The sequence below is a fragment of the Citrus sinensis genome, chromosome 2, assembly GCF_022201045.2.
Source record: "Citrus sinensis cultivar Valencia sweet orange chromosome 2, DVS_A1.0, whole genome shotgun sequence".
In the NCBI taxonomy this organism is placed as follows: Eukaryota; Viridiplantae; Streptophyta; class Magnoliopsida; order Sapindales; family Rutaceae; genus Citrus; species Citrus sinensis.
In genome coordinates this window covers 7,790,971-7,811,770 of record NC_068557.1, presented here as the reverse complement: position 1 = coordinate 7,811,770, position 20,800 = coordinate 7,790,971, and the positions used below count along the sequence as shown (strand labels likewise).

Sequence of the window (20,800 nt, the reverse complement as noted above, 5' to 3'; positions counted from 1 at the left end):
TACTTTTTTCCTTTACATTTTTGCCCTAATATTAATGGAAATTGGGTTCGACATCGCTTGTGATATATTGTTAATGTTATTGTTTATTTACGAACGTGTTAAAACCCAACACGAGATTTTTGTTGCAGTGTTCCAAAAGCTCATTCTGAGAATCTTGGAAACCACGAGTTTTGGTACAAGTGTAGTATTCGACCGCATATAATAATAATGTGGTTAGGAGTGCAAAGTGAAAAATCGCAGTATTCATGCGAGTGAAAAATGAGAACCTTGAAAATGAGAAAAATTTTAGTGCAATAAATCATCTAGCGTTTCAGCAAACCTAAATAGGATCAAAATACAAGATTGTGGTCTGATCAATAGACGACTCAGACAATAACAACTTCATACCTGCGGGCACAAAAGAATCATTCACAGTTAAAAAAAAGTGATCAGTCCACGAAATGCTGCCCAAATTCAAATCATAACATGGACAATAATCACTATATTACAAGTTACTCAACATATCATCTCAAAAACAATGTAAATTCATGATATGGAAATTGGAATCACATTAAACACTTGACTGCCCGGAGGACGACCGTATAATCCTTAGCATTTTTATACACCCACCTGTCTGTTTCAGCAGCAAAATTAAATGAATATAGATGTTGATTAAATCAATCTCATATCCAACAGATGGGCAGCCAAAATATGAAATAGTCAAAAGCAGTAATATCCCAAATTATTTTTTAGGAATCTCACAATGCAGTAGCAACAAAAATTCATCACACTTCGTACAAACGTTCACAGATCCTTCTGCTAGCTTTTTGTTTCTAATCAGAATCCTCATAAACACCTCCATCGTCAGATAGCTCATCATATGATCTTATGTCAAGCTGGTAGCGAAGTATACCACCAATTCCACCAAACCCTCTGCAAAACTGTGAGCCCTCCTGGGATTTGTTGGTAACAAACTCAAGCGTACAACCAAACTGTTTGTACTCATTGGCAAACCACTCGAGTAAAGATGTCTTTTCCTGAACCTCCAACTCAGCAGATGTGGCTGCATCGCGGAAGTTGCTCTGATCGGCCTCTTGGTCTCTGTTTAAGTGCTTTATAACAATTTCACCAGTAGCACTGTTTTTCAGTACATACCTATTGATATCCAGATTTTCCCACACAATAAGGATTTCTACAGCACCCAATTCCAGAGCCTTCAGAGTGTCATCAACACCAAACACATATTTTCCAGTGTCCTGACTAATCTCCTCAAAGTATTTTCCAATCAAACGTTTTTCTTGTATGAACTTCACATTTGATAAGATTTCTGCAGACAACTCAATTGCTTGGTTAAAACCATTTTCCCCACCATAAGAAACATCAACAACATTCAATATCTTGGCTTGTAAACGAGGATCAAACATATCAGACTGGCTCAGCTCAGTTTTGAAATCAGCAGAACCAGCAAGAATTAACCCAGACACATTGGGCTGACTGGTAGCAGGATTGATAAAGAACTGTGTAGCAAGCTCTGCTGTCTTCCTCACATAGTTGTGCCGTTTCTCCATCCGAAGACGAGCAAAGCGAAGAGCTGACTGCCCTCCTCTTCCATGCTTCTTCGGCAGATCAACAGTAAACTTATGAAGCACCTCTCTTGTGTTTCCACTTAATGTGCCAAATAGGGTGCCATTTCCATCCATGACAATAAACCCAAATTTGTCATCAGATTCTAAGAGTTCATTCAAGGCTTCAGTGTGAAACTTGTTATCACAGAGATACAACGATGCATTTATAGGCTTGAAAGGCTCAAAGTCAATTGTCACTTTCTTTTCCTTGCCGTCGTCAGTAACAACTGTTCCAGTATAAAGCACCAACCCATTGGGAGGAACCTTGTTATATAGCTTCAGCCTCTGCTGAGCAGAAGTAATAGCAGCCAGAACAGACTGACGGTTGACCCTACTTTTAATGTTTGAAGCAGTTCCAAATTCATCACCAAGCATCTTCGTGACCCGAGAAATTTGATCACGGGGAGGCATAATAAGGGATATCATACTGGTTCCATTACCTCTTGCAGATTCCAGTGCCTTGATCAATTTTTTGATTTTCCATATCTCAATGTTCTTATCGGTTTCCTGACCATCTGACATTGTGGGTACTGGTTGAAACTGCAGAAACGGTGATATAATCTGATAAAGGGAAGAAACAAAATGTACAAGTTTAGGTACGAGAATTTGAAATTACAAAAGTCCAAGAACAAAGCAAAAAGTATTTGAAATTACCACACTGTGATGAACCCAATTATATTAGCTATGATTGCATGTTAATCAACATTATCCCATGCAATTATGCATCCTTATTTTCAAGCAGAAGCAGAATCATTCAACACTAGCATAAATTAGTAAAAAGTTTAATGAACTAACCACAAAAAATGTTCTGAGCCCCATATCAAGCATAAATTCCATAAGAAACTATGAGCATAGTAAATTACTAAATACGAATTCTGATAAGAATATAAATTATAATATGTTCCCACAACCAAGATCTATTTAAAAGAGCAATAGAAACAGATTTAGAAGGAACAAAAAATTAGACAATAGGTACAAAATTTCATTTTAATATGCAACGGACTGTAATGAAAGAGCTCATACTGAAAAACACACCAAAGCTATCCGGCATGAACATTAGATGAATAGCACATACCAGTAAATACAAGAAAATCTCTATAAGAAACCACAAAAACTGGACAAGGAACCAATCAAATCCACTTCATTGCGCACGAGCCGTTCCAGAACCAAATCAATAACCTAGTCCCCCACCACCACTAAAAATGCCATTCTTGAAAGGAAATTCAACTTTAATACAACCTTCAAAAGCCCACAACCAGAGTATTGAAACCATCTCTACAACAAATTCAATAATCGGGTTCTCTAGATGAAAAAGACTCTATACGTATATGTATATGTTCAAAAGATGACTTTCGACGAAAATCCAACAAGCCAAGAAACCACAAGCACAATCCGGCTAATTAATTAACACAAACAAACATTCATCATTGGGAAACCCCTGGTAAAGTGCGCGCGCACACAATTAAATCATGAAACAATGAAAAAGCAAGATCGATTAAAATTCATAACATGAGACAAAAACAAAAAATCTGAATTACAAAAAAAATGCAAAGGAAGAGTGTTAAACCGACAAGATCTGAGCAAAACAATAAGCAATTGGCGAATCAAATTTGATTACGTTAAAAAAATGGAAGTAAACGCGTGGAAACGAACTTCACAGATGCAAGTGAGGAGGAGCAGTGAATAGTATGTGGCTTTAATAAACGAATCGGAAAACAATCAATTAATCCATTAAAGAAAGTGAAAAAAGAAAGAGAGAATCGAATCAGCCGCAGATGAAACAGACTCGATGAGTAGAGTTGCTAAAAAATGAAAAGAAGAAGGAAGCATTGCGGTCTGTCGGTTAACCTAGATGAGAGAGGTAATCGGCGACGGCGCAGCAGCAAAAGTCGGCTTCTGTCACTCTCCTTCCTTCAAGAAAGACCTCCAATGACAAATCTCTAAAGGAGAAGAATCCCGTCCCTTGGCCGCAGGGTAGGGTTTTCCAATTGGGAACCTTGTTTTCCCTCTAATTACCGGGCCCACGAACACTACAGCCCACTGTTTACTAGTTTGCCTGTGTTATTCTTTTTTTTTTTTTTTTTTTTTTGGCCTTTTCTTTTTCGTTTCTTGAAAATAGTCTCCCTCCTTTTGTCGGCATATTTTGGTTTTTCTGTTTTTACCTAAAAAAAAATGTTTAAGAAAAAAAAGGAAAAAAACCTGTTTTTTTGTTTAATAGGTTTTTCTGTTTTTACCTTCACATCCCAAAAAAAGAAAAAAAAAACATGTTTTTCTTTTTTTTTTAAAAAAAAAGAATACTACGAATTTTATGGTATTATTTTGGCCTCAACTACTCTTGATTATTATTATTATTATTATGTTGGCGTTTTGGGAGCATGATTCTATTTTTTTTATGAAATAGAAACCTAAATAAAATCTCAAACCATGCCAACTCAAACGACTTTACCTATTAAAAGTCGACTAACACTCACAGAATTCTAATTGATTTGAATAAACAAAGGTCCTTATCAACTTAAATAATTTCATCAAACTAATTTGCACCAAACCACTCACACAATTAACCAAATAATAATAATAATAATTTGCCGCCAACTTCTTACTTTACTTTCTTAAGAGAAAAAATTACTTTGCCAGCGGCCTCTTACTTTTAACTTATCAACACACCTCCTCCGTTTATCAATCCCCACATGCTTATTTTCTTCACTATTTTGAGAAGTTGTGTTCATCATATTGAAAAAATAAAGACTCCTAATTATTCATGTAATCTTATATGAAGTTTGAAACTTCTCTAAAATGTTTCTCTTTCAACGCTTTCAAAACATAATGCTATATTGTATTTCGCTTTCCTCGGTCTATTTATATTATATATTTCACATTAACTCCATCCACGTCAAGCAAAATCGTGCTCCAACTTTGTCAATACCGTTCTTAGACTACTCGTCTCAACCGTCCGCACCCTATCCACCTCAACAAAGAGCACAAAAAGCGAAAAAATTAACACAAGGTTTTGATAAACAAAAGATCTTGATCAGGCCTTCCTTCTTTTTCCTTTTTTTTTTCTTTTCCTCTTTTAACCCCTCAAAAATCAGTGACTTTTGCTAACCTCATAACAATGTGCCAATCTGAGATGACAAAATTAAATCTCACTTTTTTTTCCCATTTTCCTTATATGATCAGCAATATTCTCATCTCCGGCAGCTCCGCTGTAGCAGAAGTACTTGAGCTGAAAATAATTTCCTAACCAAAATTTTTGAGGTCTGACAAAATTGGGGACGTTATACTGTACAGATTAAATAAGGGGAGCGTAGCCCATCGCCTCATCATATGAGACATCCCAAGCTTGAAGCGAAGCCATCAATTTACAAACATACATGAAACTGCCACCAATGCACAGGACAGAAGGCCCTCCTCGTTGTTTGGGCTGCAATCAAGTCAGGTTAACATTGCGATGACTATCAGCAAATTCTCGAATTATACGCTTCAGAACTCGTCCCCCTTTCCCTTGCATATGGCCGTAATTGCTGTTTCCCCCATTGCAGCTCATGCTCTCCAGATAATCTGAGGCTGCACCTGCTAGGGCTTTTAACCAAACTGGTGGCAGTGTTTCAGTTTCTCCCTGCTTTAAATACTCTGCTGGAAGAACCTGCACCTGCAATAAGTCATGTATTTAAGTAATCTGAAATTGAAGAAAAAGAAATCCAGATGGATGTGTTTGCACTTGTAGACCAAAACCAATGAGAATGAGAAAGGGTGAGACCGCTGAGTGTAGCCATCCTTGCAAAGATTCCCAAGAAAGAATAGCCTTCCCAGACGTTCTTTCACTTATACTGCAAATTGCAGCCAATTGTTGCAGGATTGTTGCACACTTGTGAACCTATTAAGAACAGGAAACAACAATAATTCCTCAACTTCAATGAATTTCAAATTTTTTGACTATAAGATACTTCTAATGAGCAGTTTAATAAGTAATAATTAAGATGAATCTCACGTTTCTTCTGGAAACACGATCCACCAGAATGAATCTGTAGGAATTATGTAACTTTAATTATGCTACTTAGGATCAGAAAGTATCCCAGAAGGCAGAATTCTTAGCTTGAAGATAACAAAAGACTTGCCAAATATTTTATAGCAAAGTTTGAATCTCCAATCATGAAAAGCATTTCATAGATATTAGCAGTTTAGGCACCTTGAATTTGCAAGATATTAATATTTATATTTCTTATAGAAAAAAATTGCATATTTAAGATTGAAAGATGTATTTACCCGTGACATTGCTGAAACACCAAGTAAAGCATACACTACATTTGATACCAGTCCCTCACCACTATGAGATATAACCTGAATTGCCATTGCATTAAATGATCCTTCAGGAATACTAGTCGTGTATCCCAACAAAGACGCCAGACATTCTTCTAAGAAACCTTAAAGAATCAACATAAACAACAGTCAATATATCATCACCTAGATAAAAGTGAATTAAACAAGAAATTCAAAAAGAAGCAACAAGAGTCCACATTACAATTAAAATCACAGAGAGCACAAAGTCCATGAAGAATTACATAAAGCAGCAGCTATCCCTAATCCTTTATTGAACTATAAACTACTATTGTTATCAAACATGCACAATGTAAGCTCATATGTAGTTGGCAACTTTTCTATTTGTCAGGGATAATTTGGCTGCAGAATGAGCTCTTTAACTCCTTTACTTGAAAATACAGAGGGCCTCAAACTACGACAGATCTATTAGCTTGTTATACAGTTATACTCCTACAATATATAATTCCAAGCAGGGGAAAAAAATGCCAGGGCAGTAACAAATGTTGTCCTCCATAATATATATTACCAAAACAAAGCATACAACAGCAATTAGTTTATTTAAGCTGCTGTCCGTTATACTTACAAGATAAATATGACATTGCTGCTAGTGCTGCTCCTCGATGCATAGCCGTGCAGCATATAGCTGCCTTTTGGAAGGAAACTTCAAGAAGAGCACCAGAGGCAGCCAATACTTCCTGAGGTATAACACATACCAGAGACATCATTCGGATTAATTTCCCTGAAGCAGTTAAGCCTTCAAAACTTCTGATTAAGCTCACATTGGTTTAAATTATTTAAATCTAATTGCTAGAGAAGGAATAGAAAATGAAAAGAGGAACACGATCACTTATGATGAAAGGTATACTAAACCTTACGAGAAGTACGAACAAAAGTGGATGCAAAATTTGTGTAGGCTTCCACTAAATCAGGTTCTTGGTCACATATATATGATGAATTAAGAGCCCTCACTGATGTTGCTTGGGAAAACCTTTCAAATGTCGTGACAAACAAAGGTCCATACTCGTCCTTGTGACCAAATTCTTCAATGACCACAGAAGCTGAGAATTTTCATACAAGGAAAAGAAAGTAAGCAAAAAGCAATTAATATATGATAAAAGCACACAATTAAGACTTAATTATTTCCAGCAACACGGTCTTGTGCAAAACAACCGCATCTATAGAGATCGATATTTCAACATTAACATAAAATTTTACTAAGATATAATTGAAGGATTTTCATGAGCAATTCTACACGCTATATTTTAAAGTATTGCAGTTGCTTCATTGTGAAGAGAACGCTAATCATTTGTTTCTTTGTTGTGAGGTTGCTTCTAGATTGTGGGGAAAATTATGCCAAAAAGCTATTCTCTGTTCTCGTGAAGCTGTGTTAAAGGCAAGCATTGATGCTTTTGGGAAAGGGAGGAAAGCTAAGACTCTTTGGAGAAGTGCAGTTTCAGCTATCTTTTGGGTGATCTGGAATGATAGAAACAGTAGAATCTTCAAAGAGTCCACCTGTGGGATAGAATTCATCTTTTAGCTTCGCTATGGGTGTCGGTGACTAATGATTTCTAGGACAGTTCATTTTTCATCATTCATCTTGATTGGAGGGGAGTTTTAGAGATTTAGAGTATATTCTTTCTCATTTTTTCATAGGGTTATGTAGTCTCTTTTGGGTTTAATCACACTTTTGGTGATTTTGGGTGGATACTTGGTCCCCTACTACAGTTTATTTCTCCATTATTTAGTAATACAATAACTCATAGTTTCTTATCAAAAAAAAAAATAGTACTGAGAAAATGATTGTGTGTAACTTTTCTCGATTATGTCTCCAAGTTAGGGACAATAGGATAATCTCATATTAACCCAACGAATCAGGAAGGAATGTTCACATTCAGCAAAGCAGCCAAGTGCTCTTCGCTAGCAGAGCTGTTTGTTGCCATTTTACACATCATGGAATAAACTCTTTTGCCAAGGGTGGTTGCTGCCAGGAGTAGCTAAAAATCACAAAAACATTGACTAAAGCAGATTGGGACGTCCAGGGTGTATCCAACAAAAGATGATCCTTGGATAGCTTCAGAAACACCATGATAACATTACAATGAAAAGAAACTCTTACCTGTTCTAATATAGCATTCATGATTCTGGAATGAAACAAAATTTGTTGATAGGCAATCAAGTACTTGGGGCAGCAGCGTTACAAAGTGTTGGCCTGTGAATTAAGCAACTTCAGATGTTCATATTAATTATGTGATCAGAAACCTCCATGACCTTTCACAAAACCCGAGGAAGTGCGGGAGAAAAAGGTACTTAAATACCTGATGATTGAATCGCTAATGAAAGAGCCCGGCAAGCTGCTGTAGATAAATTCCCATTCTCCATGTGTTCAGACCTAAAAAGTTTCTCTAACATGGGCCAAAAGACTCTTAGCAGTGCAAATATAGGGTCATCTCCAGCAGGATTGGTTGGCAGAGGCACTGGAAGATGACTGAATACAGTTCCCATCCTGTAATCAAACAATCAGCCAATCGAGCTAAGGCACCGTGAGAAAAGCGATTACAGAATAATTGTACGTGACAGGTTTTAAATTGCACACTAAGAACCTTTTTGTTTTATAATTGAACAGTGAATATATTTCTGTTGTTTTAAGTGTGACTGTTTTTTAACTTAACACTAAAAATTTGCTAAATGCAACTGAATAAAATTAAGTCGCCCTCTTTTTTTAATTTTATCACAGAATTTAAATGTTATATACTATTTATTCCAGAATAAAATCTTTTACCTTATTAAAACGTTATCATTTCCTGTCAGTAGTGTCTATAATGATGTTTTTAAAATATTCTATTCAGATGTAGAAAAACTAAAAACAAAAGATTCAGCTCTATTAAGATTTTAGAAGAAAAACAAACTATCCCTAAGGCATACGAACAAACTTTGTAGTCTCATGGCATACCTGAAAAGCCCTCTTGTTGCAGAACTCAAAATTTGCGTATATGTAGCTGGATTATGTATGAGAGAATGGTTATTATCTCCATCAATCTGAAAGAATGTTAATGTTTTTAATTACACTTCAAAATTATAAAATTATAGTTTACTATGAAATATGATTCAAATCATGGCCCAAGTGGCAAGCTAACACAAAATGCCACAAAAAAAATGCTGAGGTTCAGACAACTACCATAATCAATCCAAGATCAACTCATTGTCTTTTCATTCACAAATCCCAATTAACTGGATTTATAACCAATAGCTTGAATGTCAAATGATAATGGCGAGATATTCTTCACTTATTACTAGGACCATGGATAGTTATGGAAATGAGTACAACAACATCAAATACTGCTCCCAGTTTCCTTTTCTTTTTTTTGTTGTGGGGGGGGGGGGGGGGGGGGGGGGGGGGGGGGCCTACTCTTAAACGGGAGCAGAAGAACTGCATATCTAATAAGTCAAAGGAGATTTACAAACTCTCTTTCATTCTTTTCAGCAAGTAAAACGCCCCGCACCAAGAAAACATACATAAAGAAACACCAAACTCAAAAACTAAAGCAAAGACAGATAACTTAATGTATCAATGAAATCAGGAAAGAATATAATATTGGCATAGAATAGCAAGATTAAAACCATAGAGCAACACAGGAAAAAAAAAATATTAAGAAAAGACAGCCAGGAAGGAAAAATCATAACAAAAGAAAGTAAATGAGGCAGGAAAGCCAAAACTTACGAGTTTTCCAATAGCTTCATAGCTAGATGAAAGCAGTCTAGCCAACAAATTGTTTTTCAACTCTTTATTTGAAACAGAGCCAAGGATCAGACTGATTGCACCAACGACTTCTTCCTCATCTTCCAAAGGTAAATGCCTCTTCTCCAAAGCCTGAGAAACCAACATCCACTTTAAGACTGCTCACGAGCTTTATTACCAAAAATAAATTGAAAATAACCCACAAGAAATTAAAAAATAATCAACTAGGCTACATAAATATATATTATTATACAAACATCTATTTTATAAAATGAAGAAAAAGTCAAAGGAAAGCATAATGCCAAAGAGCTAATTGGATCTGTGCAACAGAAAACTATCAAACTTGGTCTAGATCAGTTTGGACAACATAATGCTATCTTATCAACAAATAAATAATATTATAATGGTAACTCTTTTGGTGAAAGATGGTACAATAAGGGATCAAATGATCCATTGACTACAACAGGTTGAATGGTGAAGCATTCACATCTTAATTATGAATTACAAAGATAAAAGTATTTCCAAAAATTAAAATTTCTCAAACCAAAACAGAGTGATTTTAATGTGAACAGATAATTGTTTAAAATTGATTTGCAATTTCCCACACACAAATAAGAGAGGCAAAAATTCTCAAAATATAATTTTTTTTCTTAAAAATAATAAAAAACAAAAAAGAACATTGCACTAGCGTAACATCCAATACCTCCCCTATCCACATTAAAATTTCCAAATTCGAAGGTTCATCAATTAGAGCAGAAGCATCTTCACAAATTTTACGCAAGGCAGAGGCACAAGCATTTGATGATACAGCCTCTGAAATCCCTGCAGCAAGAAATAATCTGAAAGTAGCAAATTAGCACCCAAAGAAATGGACAATGCTAGCATGGATGCTAAATGATGCATAGGTATACAAAACAAACACAATGAAAAGCACACAAGCCATTAAGGATGATACATCTATAAGATATGCTGGCAGGCAGTCCTCTGGATTGCTAAACATAAAGCAAAATCTACAAAGAAACATCCATACATTCAATTTAAATAGACATCAGAGCTTTAAACAGGAGAAGATCCTTACAATAAGGGTCTTGCATTAGTTTGAAAAGCAGATATCCACTTGGAATAGGAACCAATTACATCTGCGAGAGATCTGTATACCTAGAATGGAAACTTTATCTTAGACTATTGAATCAGATAAGGAGTAAAAATTCCTTTCGATTACAAAACAGAAAAAAAATATGCAAATAAATAAAAAGGGATAAGTAACATACAATATGCATAAATCCCTTAAGCTCTTCAGAACGGCTAGCAGACAACACCGCAACCAACTGCATAATCACTGAGAAATCAAAGGCTTGGCCCTCCTGTAAAACTACTTCGGAAACCTGAAATGTGAAACTTCTATGTCACTAGAGACAAGATTATGTTGAGTAGTACTAAGAAAATCTGGCAACAATGATGTAGCGACCCATTGCAAACTTTCTTTCTTTCCTTTTTTTTTTTGGCTGGAGACACCCATTTGCAATTTAGCAAAGATCAAATAGGAAAACTATGTTGGTGAGCATATTTAATTAAGTCAACAGATAATTTATGAATATGTTGCTACACATGAAAATCTTAGTCTAAACTAATCTGAACAAGATTAGACTAATTATGAGAAATGCTATCCACCCCAAAAATATTAGCCTAAAAGTTAAAAAGAATAAAAGGTAACAACCTACTGCACTTAAGAAAAAGGACCAAAGTACAAAATAGTTTGTTTACCACATTAAGAGCAAACAATTTTGTTTCCACCTCCTTCCAAGGTATTGGTACATTTGCAGATCCCCAACTACCAAAGAAAACCTACAATGGGATGAGAAAAACAGAAAATACAGCAAGACGATCATATTTTAGCAGAACATAACAGCAAACTAATAAATCCAGGAAAAGAAAACAGATGGAATGCAACAATCCAAGAAGCTGAGATTTCATACGTCATTAGATAATTGTATATATTTCTATTAAATGTGTATTAACCTGATCTCCAAAGGTTAAATCATTTATGACTTAATAATTTTGAGATATGAGACCATAATTTAGGTCGCAGGCAATGGATCATGGAAAGGGAAAACCAACAAAGAAAAAGTTTGCATGAAACTGAAGCGAATTCATTCTATGTCAGACATCTTACCTCCTCAAATATTATCAAAAGACCAACAACATATTAAAAAATTTACGAAAAATCAAAAAGACACAATGAAGACAAAGATAAAAGGTAAAACTCTTCCCGCCAAATGGTTAGGAGTTTTAGCTCAAAAATGGTGGCTTATGACACTCAATTAAAACTGATATGTTGTATTTCATGGGATGGCATGGCAATAGGATCACCAATTCTTTAGCAAGTTTATGGCATTTTAATTCTCTTAGTAAAAGAGGATTGAAAAAGGAAAACAGCCCAAGGATCTATACATATTGGGAGAGACAGAAAGAGAAGAATGATCTTCCCAGTGATATTACTCACCTTAAATATTATATCCACACGGGTGTCCAGCAGTGTGTGACGTTTGACCAAACACTCACACTGAACAGGTTCAAAAGTCACTCATGAGACGCTGTGAAATTCCCATGTCTCCTTCCTATTACATCTTCTAATACCTGATACAAAGTGGTGCCAACCTACCCCTTCTAGATAGTAACAGATGTGGAGTTGGGATTCTAAACCATGTTTATGACAATACTAATACCATTTAGAATCAGAAGGTAAGCTACCCTCCCAAACCCCACCCCACAACACCCCCCCCCCCAAAAAAAAAAGCACCAAGAAAAAATGCATGATAAAAAACCCACAATTCTCAGCTTCTAATCATGCATATTGTCAATTAACACAAACCAACACAAACCAAAACAAAATGAATTCATTAAAATATTGCAAAATTAATAACAATAACAATATTGTTGCATATTAACACAGTTGAAACCACAAGTGTATGTTTCGTGCAAATGTATACAGAAAAAGATACTATTTAAGCAAGAACCTTTTGTATAAATGTAGCAGATCTTAATAGCTGACAAATATCCACCAAAAGCTCAACAAGGTTCATCCTATATTGGACAAGACCATCTGGAAGATCAACCATACCATCATCATTAAATGAAGATTCATCCACCTGTCACATGTAACTATCAGTTACCTTTGTGTTTGATAATTAAAAAGTTATAAGCAGGAGATGAAAAATTGGAATTACTGTTGCAAAGCCTCTTTGAGCATGTGGACCAAAAAATTCCATTGTGAACATTACATCCAGTATAGGAAGTAGATTGGCATTTGCTACAACAATTCGTGAAAACATTGATGTTCGTGATGATGTGTAAAAAAATAAACGACAGCCAACAACCACAATATCCGTAAAAAATTATTCCCCAAGAAGATGCACACAATGAATCTCCTAGTCATCTATTTATGCATACTTGTTTAGAGGGCAGGGCAGCATGCCAATAGTAATAAAAAGCATAACTACAAGATTGGTATGAACTCAGTCTTTCTTTCTTCACTGTTTTTTTTTAATAAATAAATTAAAAAAAATATATGCTAACTTAAGTTCAGGAAAGGCAGAGGTGCTGACTCGCATCTCTACATAAATGTAGTGATAGTAAGTGAGAAATATGTCTTCCCAAAAAACTAAAAATAGGACTCTTAAGAAAAGACCAGTGAAGATGGATATAAAACCTGAGCACGTAATAAAAGAGCATCAAGTAGAGCCGAAAATACAGAAAAAAACATGTCTTCCACATGCTTCTTATTTTTTGCAATGCTTGCATCAAGTCCAAGTATATAGCTCGCAAGAGTAGACCTGGAAAAGAAAACAGAGATCATATTATGATACTTTATCAAGAGTTAAGTGACCTTTAATAATAAATTGTACAGTAGTCTCCCAATCAAACTACTAACTGGTACAAGATGGTAAAGTCCTCATCTTTTGCAACAAGAAAATCAGCTTTGACTATAAGTAGTTCAGACATTGAGTAAAAGAGTTTGAGGCGAGAGAATCAATAACCCGCTAGCATAACCATACAACTAATGTTTAAATAAGATTAGACGAAAGTTAGGGACTCGAAATAAAATCCATAATCATTGAAGGTCAGAATTAAAGGTAAAATCAACAGATAAAATTTGTTATGCTCTCTGAAAGTAATCTTCACCATAAGTGGTCGAATCTAGGAGTAACAATCATTGAACTATCATCCACCTGGCTAAAACTGCCAAAGACTCACCCCTTAAACAGTTCCCATAAGAAAAACCAGTATTATCAACCTTGCTGGACTTATAAATGTCAAAAACTTAGACAGTGAAAACTGTATGTTTTCCATATTGCCTAAAATTGCAAAACTAGCTTTGTTGCATCTTTTTTCACCAGGAAATCTTATTCTAGATAGATGCACACTTTCAGAGAACATTCCGCTATTTTAAGGAACACTAAACTGCACAAAGTAAGAACACTACCACAAATCAAAATTTATTCATGATATTCTCTAGTTTGAGCAACCAATGGTATATCAATAACTTACATTTAAAAGAGAAACCAAATGTACTCCCACCAGAAATAGGTTTGCAGACATTTAAGCTATGTGGGAAGTTACATTGGACCTCCTAAAACCAAGAAAGAAAACCATATACATCTACACGTTTGAATTATCATCAAACAATCCTCAGCTGTTTCTTCCTCTTACAACCAAGTCAGTAACTTGGTTTTTGTTTTCTATTACTCCTGCTTCTACATGAATAAGTCTTGTAGCACATAATCCACTCTCTCTTGCTACTTCCTATGTGGTTAGACTGACTTCACATGAAAGACAGCAACATTCAAACCAATTCCTTCCTTTGGACCCAACCTCATTGGCCATAAATACTAAATCCAGTTCCTACATTGTTTTAACATTGAAAATAGTATTTTCCCTAGTTCTTTTATCATAAAAAGGCGGTAATCCATGCACTGTACTGTCAGCCTATAACTCCTTCAGAAGCCAAAACTTAACAATTTAAGAGCGATTCCGTTTACAAGCCCAGTTACAACTTCTCTCCATAAACCCAAAAAAAAAGGTACAAAGACAAGCATTAATTGCAGTTGACTTCAGTCTATAATTCAAAAAGGCATCCTACATAAGATATCAGGCATACAATTTAAACATTGTAAACTCAATGACATCCTCTGAAGCATGTTGACATCCATCAGGTAAAAAACTAATAGAATGCATAAACATCCAACCATTCAATAATCATCGGCCAACTATCAAGTTACAAAATCACAGAAGAAATCCAGATACTCTCACGAAAAGTGAAGAGAAAAAGGAAGTGTCCTCCAATTAAGTGAAAATATAACTTTTCAACCTATTCTCTCATCAGATCTGAAAACAATTTAAGAGAATCAGAAAATACCAAACAAGGGAATAAGTCAATACCAAAATTGCAAAGTTGAGTCTGCAATCTCCCAGTCTTCACTTGGAAATGCTACACAGCTGCCAAAGCAATAAACAGAAACAGAACAAGTATGTGAGAAAAAATAAAAATGCATGATAAGAGGATAACCTAAATAAATAAACTTGCGGGAAAGAAGCATAACCAACAGACTGCAAGGAGCACACTTTAACATCTGCATGCTCCCAGCTACATGCCCATTATAAGTTATTAAGAACTTATATGCTGACTGTCTAATGCCTAATAACTTCGGAACTCAATTCCACACAAATCACCAAACACACTGGCTTCAAGCAAAGTGTGATCAGCATATTTTAAGATGCTTGCCCACATGGTGAAGCATGTGAGGTAGATTCCAAATAAGTGTTATTACTGAAACAACTTCCAAATATAGGACCCAACAACAAATAAACAAAGAATAACAACAAAAATACAGTAACAAACAACGATATGCAGAAGTTAAAACACTGAGAAATCACCTCAAGAGGGCATCCGCCAGTGCAAGTGCCTCGGGACTTGCTTCTACAATCAGAGATGGTGCCTAATGAACAAAAGAAGTAAAAAAATATAAATCAGAAAGAGAGTTTAAGAAATATCAAGTCATAATTATAAGATACATCTTTATCTCACTGTCAACAAAAGCAATAAAAAAAAGCAAGAAATCTTCGGAAAAGAAATTAGTAAACATTAAAAAATCCTGCTAAGCACTTACAGCCTGTCCAATCTCGGACATCAAGCAGGCAAGACCCCCAATAACCTTCTCATCTCCATCAGTAAGAGCCGGTAGAAGTAGTAGTTCTTTAAGAAAAGGTACTCGGCATAACAAAGCCTGAGGTAGCCCCTGCAAAGCAAGCACAAGTTAATGTAGATTACCCTATTTGAACGAAATGTTTGCACAAAATTTAATCACAGCATAATTGTAAGAAAGTAGACTCCCAGTTTGCCTTGAAAATATGAGTTTATGAGAAGTAGCAACAATTTTCATTGATAAATAGATTATGACTTGGCATTAGGATACAAGCAATGGACAAGTGGCTCAGTGGTCAATAATAAGAGAGCATCCCACCGTACCACCTTGCAGCCTAGATTCACTTCAAGAAAAAGAAGAAGAAGGAAAGAATACCCATGGATACAAAAGTAAAACAAAAAGCACCACCTATTTGATATGGAATAACAACCGATGTAGACATTGTTTTGCTTGATAATTCAGATGGGACAAATAATTTGCCACCACTTAATTAAAAGGACAACAACATTTGCTCTAAAGGTGCCACTTTCTTGTATAACTAGGTAAATCACATATCTACTGACATCTAAACCATACACCAAAATGTCTTTCACAGAAACACTCTAACTTGGTGCATTAAATGAATCAAAAACGTTATAAACACCAGATCAAATAGATAAACAACAGGCAATGAAGAGGAATGTGATTACAAAATTTGTGTATACATGGTAGTACGAGCATCCAATATCATTCCACAGAGCAAGAGCATACCTCATGCCGACCCACGAGTTCAACAAGAACTTCAATGGCCACATCAAATGAAGATTGAACCTATAACAACCAGTACGATGACAAAAATCCACACTCATGCTATTATTGAACGCTTAAATAGAAACACCATGTCGATTAAACAAATGAAAATAATTATGAATATACCTGCAAAGAGTTGAAAACAAAATTAAGAAGTGGATGAGCTGCCAACGAGCCTTGGGAAATCTCTGTGAAGCATCCAGCTCGAACCTGAATGCTAGAATGTTGTCACAATTTGAAAATCATACATGTGCAACAACCATTTATATAAAATGAAAAGCATGCAAATTAAGCACAGAAATCCATTTTGTTCAGTTTCAAACTAGTGACATACAATCCAACAATTTTATTGAAAACAATAATGAAGGCGGTAATGCTGCTTGTAGATAAAAATCTGCACTCAACTTTAAATCAGTAGAGTGAGCTATTGACATATTTTTCAACTATCTTACCCAACTTAGTAAGCAGCGTAGAATTTTTCTGTTCCTATCATGTAGCTGAACTGGAACACCACCATCAAACCTTTTATCAGATTGCTGCATGAGGAACTCAACAACCATGGGTGTGTGGGAGAGCAGCTGAATAAAATAGACCAGGACATTATTATTAGAAGATAATTAAGATACACCAAAGCAAACAGCACACATAACTAAATGCAGAGAAGAATCAAAGAAAAGACTAAATAAATAAGAAGGTAGAAACACACAAGGAATATGTGTCAAAACAAAAAGGAAAATCCTAAACCTCTTGGCCATACTGGCTTCTGTGGGCTGAACTTATATTACAATCAGAAGCTTGACAGTCAATAACTTCTTCTGGAAGAACAGTAAGCATCTCAAGAACAGCCATATTGCCATTATCCTGGCTCTGTAGATTCTGGAGACTGTAAAAGAGCTTCTCAATAGGTTTTCCATGCTCAACAGCACGAAGGATGAGAGCAGAGAGTGCAAGACAGATTTGAGTCAAAAGCTGTTATTTAGATAAAGCATAACTCATTACTGAGTGAAAAGAATAAACAAATCATTTTGAAAGGTGAATACATTGCAGCACACAGAAGCCTCTCAGAGAAAGAACAGCTTAATTACCTGAGGAGGACCCGAACTAAATCTTTTGGCAGCCACAAGAAGAGCATTTAACAAAGCATCTTTAGCAGCTGACTGCAAATAATATCCTTCATTCTGAATCTGCATTGTGACATAGTGTGTAAGTATCATTCACTCAAAAAATGGAAGAAAATATTTTTTGTGAGAGAGTTCGGAGGTAATTTGAAACAATTGCATCGAATGTATCAATTAACGAGACTCCAATAATTCAAACAATTTTTATCTGTTGTCATATGGGTTTAATATTTGAAACACCAAAGAAATCAAGTCAATGCAACAGTAAACTTGGAATTACTCTTATTGTTGTCAACTCTTTAATCAAAATAATGCAAGCACACTTCATCCTCCAAATAACTACAGGAAGAAACAATCCAAGCTAGCACACCAAGACCTTAACTACTGCAATAAGTATAGACGCTTGAAAAACTGTTTGTAAAACAGAAAAAGGAAAAAGAGAAATTAAATTTTCTACTTCCAAATATAAAAATGCTACAGTTATTGTATTTAAAAATCAGTATTTTCGAGGGAAAACCAATGAAAATGCATGCACGAGTAGGAGAAAAAAGACATGCTTTTTCGAAACCCTGCAGCGCAAAACACACATAAAACGACACGTTTTGACTTTCAGAGCAGTTGCTAGAAAATAACTTTACGAATATTGTATTTTCCCACACGTAAAGCCTCCATTTTGTTAACAGAAAAACTGAAGAGAAAAAAATGTTAATAGAAGGAAAAAAAAAAAAAAAGTGCGCAGCAAGAAGCGTAGGACTAGAATCGAAACCCTAGAAATTGACCTTTCGCTTAAGAATCTGAGCTGCGAAGAACTCGACTTCGAAATCGGTGAGGAAGGACTGGCGATCGGAGGTGAGGATAGAGGTGGCGATTTCCCAAGCAGCGTCGGTTTGCTGAAACTGAACGAGCCACTGATTCGCTGCTACGCGGTTGCATGATTCGGTGTCGTGATTCAAGACGTGAACAGCTTGCGCCACCTTGATTTGCAAGTCCATCTGCATCAAATGACGGCCGTAAAGCTATTTTAATAATAATAATTAAGAATAGTAATTACTCCTCGTCTGTTTGATTTCTTCTTAGCAATAACTTTTCCTCTTTCATCGGACGGCTACGAGCGACACAAATGAATCAAGTGTTCATGTCTTGCTGATTGATGATGATACATGGATTGAATAGATTGGATGGGGATGACAGACGCATGGAGCTTTTTCTTTGATTTTAAATTTTTTTAATTAATTAATTTAATTTTACTTTCGAGATTGACCTGACCGTGACTAGCCACTACTTTGCTACTTGCTAGCTGAGTAGCTGGTAAACTGAGGCTCAACACTCCTACCAACTGAACGGGTCCGCAACTGGTTCATCGGTTTTCTTTTTTTCAAAGAAATACTACAAACAAAACTAGAATGAAAAGTCAAAACAGGACTAAGATAAAATTGCAATTACAAAATCCAAATAAATACTACAAATATAACTAATCGGATGAAAAGACAAAGCGGGACAAAGATGAAATTGCAAATTACAAAATTCAAAGCAAATAATTTTTGAATAATCACTTTCAGGCTTTCAGCTGCCCTCTAACAAGCGTATTTTGACACTGTTAAATGACCAACTTATACATGATACGGTAGCGAGGGCAAGAACGGAACTATATGTACTTATCGAGCGTCCAAGGCCACACACCCTCGGGTTAAAAAAAAAAATCAAATTCCAGAATAAAAAAATAAAACTGAGCTATTTTATGTCATTCTTATGTTTAGCCCCCTCATTTTTTTGCTCATTTTTGTTATATCCTACAAGATTTTATGGTTTATCTATTAATCCCCAGTGTTGGCCTCTTCAATTTTATAAATTTTATGTTGTAAAGTAGTCAAATTCAAAATATATCAATTATGGTATCAAATTAAAATTTTGGTTTCGTCACTAAAAAAAAGAGTGGTGCTTCGCCACATCTATTAGAAGCTAGGTCAATTTTCTATTAAATAGTGTTGGCTATAACTATTTGTCATTCAATAATAATTATAAAAGTGAATGCAAAATTTTACTAATGTTTTTATATAAATAGTAGCTCAAAATTCCTCAATGATGGTACAAATAAATATATTCAATAACAAAAATTTTAATCATACTAGTGAAGAACCTAGCAAATGATGGTCAATAATAATGAGGACGGACCCATTAGCGGGCTATATCTGGCTATAGATGAGGAAAAATAATAATACTTTTATTAAAATTTACAAACTGCCATCATAGATATATTAAAAACGGCTACTCAATATTAAGAATATATTTTTCCAATTGTTTATTTTGATTATCTCTTGTCTTGTTTCGCAACTTTCACCGATCAATTACTAATAAAAGCCAAAATATTAGTGGTTCACTCTATTATCAGAACATTTTCATCTTACTTATAGAGTCAATTTTTTAAAGTTATTCTCCCAACATAAGAAACTTGTATTTTGTTATTAAATTATCAAATTTTATTGATTATTGCTTATCTTATTATCAATTTTTAAAAATTTCATATTATGTTAGGGTTTGTTTTGGATAGAATTAGAGCTAGTATTTGAATTGTATTTTATTTTCTACTTTTTCAAATAATTATTTCGTTTACAATAAATATTTTTTAGAATAAGACTCATAATGTCCCCTTATTAAGTGTATTTTATTTTTTCTACCTATTAAATTAAATTTTCACTTTACGACATAAATTAAAAAGAAAAAATTTTCTTTGGGGGTATTACAGGGTCTTAGGTTCCTGATAATAACAAACAGTAATTGGTGGTGATCACCATAGATATTATTTTTATATTTAATCATTAATAAAATACTATAACAAAATTTTAAATTATAAATATTTAATATTAGCCTAAATGTAGTATATTAATACCTTTTTACTCATGATCCGTGTATGTTTAACGGATATAAAGTTAGTTTTGACATTATGGTACTTTTTATTTCAGAGAGATCAAAAGTGTTATTATGTTAATTGAGAGGGTGGTTGGATGTTATTTTCGTTTTTACAAAAAATAAGCA

The 20,800-nt window shown here is 34.9% G+C and overlaps 2 protein-coding genes across 9 annotated transcripts; both read right to left on the bottom strand.

Annotated features, from left to right (window-relative positions):
• Positions 1–630: 630 nt before the first annotated feature.
• Positions 631–3,643, bottom strand: LOC102617245 (eukaryotic peptide chain release factor subunit 1-3). 2 transcript variants are annotated; one of them, XM_006468895.4, is made up of 2 exons: positions 3,453–3,643; positions 631–2,165 (listed from the first exon to the last, which is right to left on the bottom strand). In XM_006468895.4, the coding sequence occupies exon 2, from the start codon at positions 2,124–2,126 to the stop codon at positions 813–815; it is 1,314 nt and encodes a 437-aa protein (XP_006468958.2). In that variant the 5' UTR covers positions 2,127–2,165; positions 3,453–3,643; the 3' UTR covers positions 631–812. The 2 variants fall into 2 exon arrangements, with proteins under 2 accessions (XP_006468958.2, XP_024950372.2); XM_025094604.2 differs by lacking the exon at positions 3,453–3,643 and adding an exon at positions 2,680–3,400.
• A 691-nt stretch (positions 3,644–4,334) lies between these two features.
• On the bottom strand, positions 4,335–19,324 carry LOC102617534 (transportin MOS14). Of its 7 annotated transcripts, XR_003063712.2 has the most exons (26): positions 18,547–19,322; positions 17,735–17,833; positions 17,394–17,618; positions 17,102–17,227; positions 16,776–16,859; positions 16,611–16,670; positions 15,825–15,953; positions 15,592–15,653; positions 15,097–15,153; positions 13,367–13,490; positions 12,675–12,806; positions 12,161–12,220; positions 11,422–11,502; positions 10,929–11,042; positions 10,736–10,815; positions 10,361–10,496; positions 9,640–9,789; positions 8,872–8,957; positions 8,237–8,424; positions 8,038–8,130; positions 6,792–6,979; positions 6,505–6,616; positions 5,868–6,025; positions 5,593–5,626; positions 5,362–5,478; positions 5,104–5,253 (listed from the first exon to the last, which is right to left on the bottom strand). XR_003063712.2 is itself a non-coding variant. In XM_006468896.4 (25 exons), the coding sequence occupies exons 1-25, from the start codon at positions 18,763–18,765 to the stop codon at positions 5,032–5,034; spliced, it is 3,102 nt and encodes a 1,033-aa protein (XP_006468959.2). In that variant the 5' UTR covers positions 18,766–19,307; the 3' UTR covers positions 4,335–5,031. The 7 variants fall into 7 exon arrangements, 5 of the variants coding, with proteins under 5 accessions (XP_006468959.2, XP_024950370.2, XP_006468962.2 ...); XM_006468896.4 differs by lacking the exon at positions 5,593–5,626 and having other exon boundaries at positions 4,335–5,253; positions 18,547–19,307; XM_025094602.2 differs by lacking the exons at positions 5,593–5,626; positions 16,611–16,670 and having other exon boundaries at positions 4,335–5,253; positions 18,547–19,310.
• Between the last annotated feature and the right edge of the window lie 1,476 nt (positions 19,325–20,800).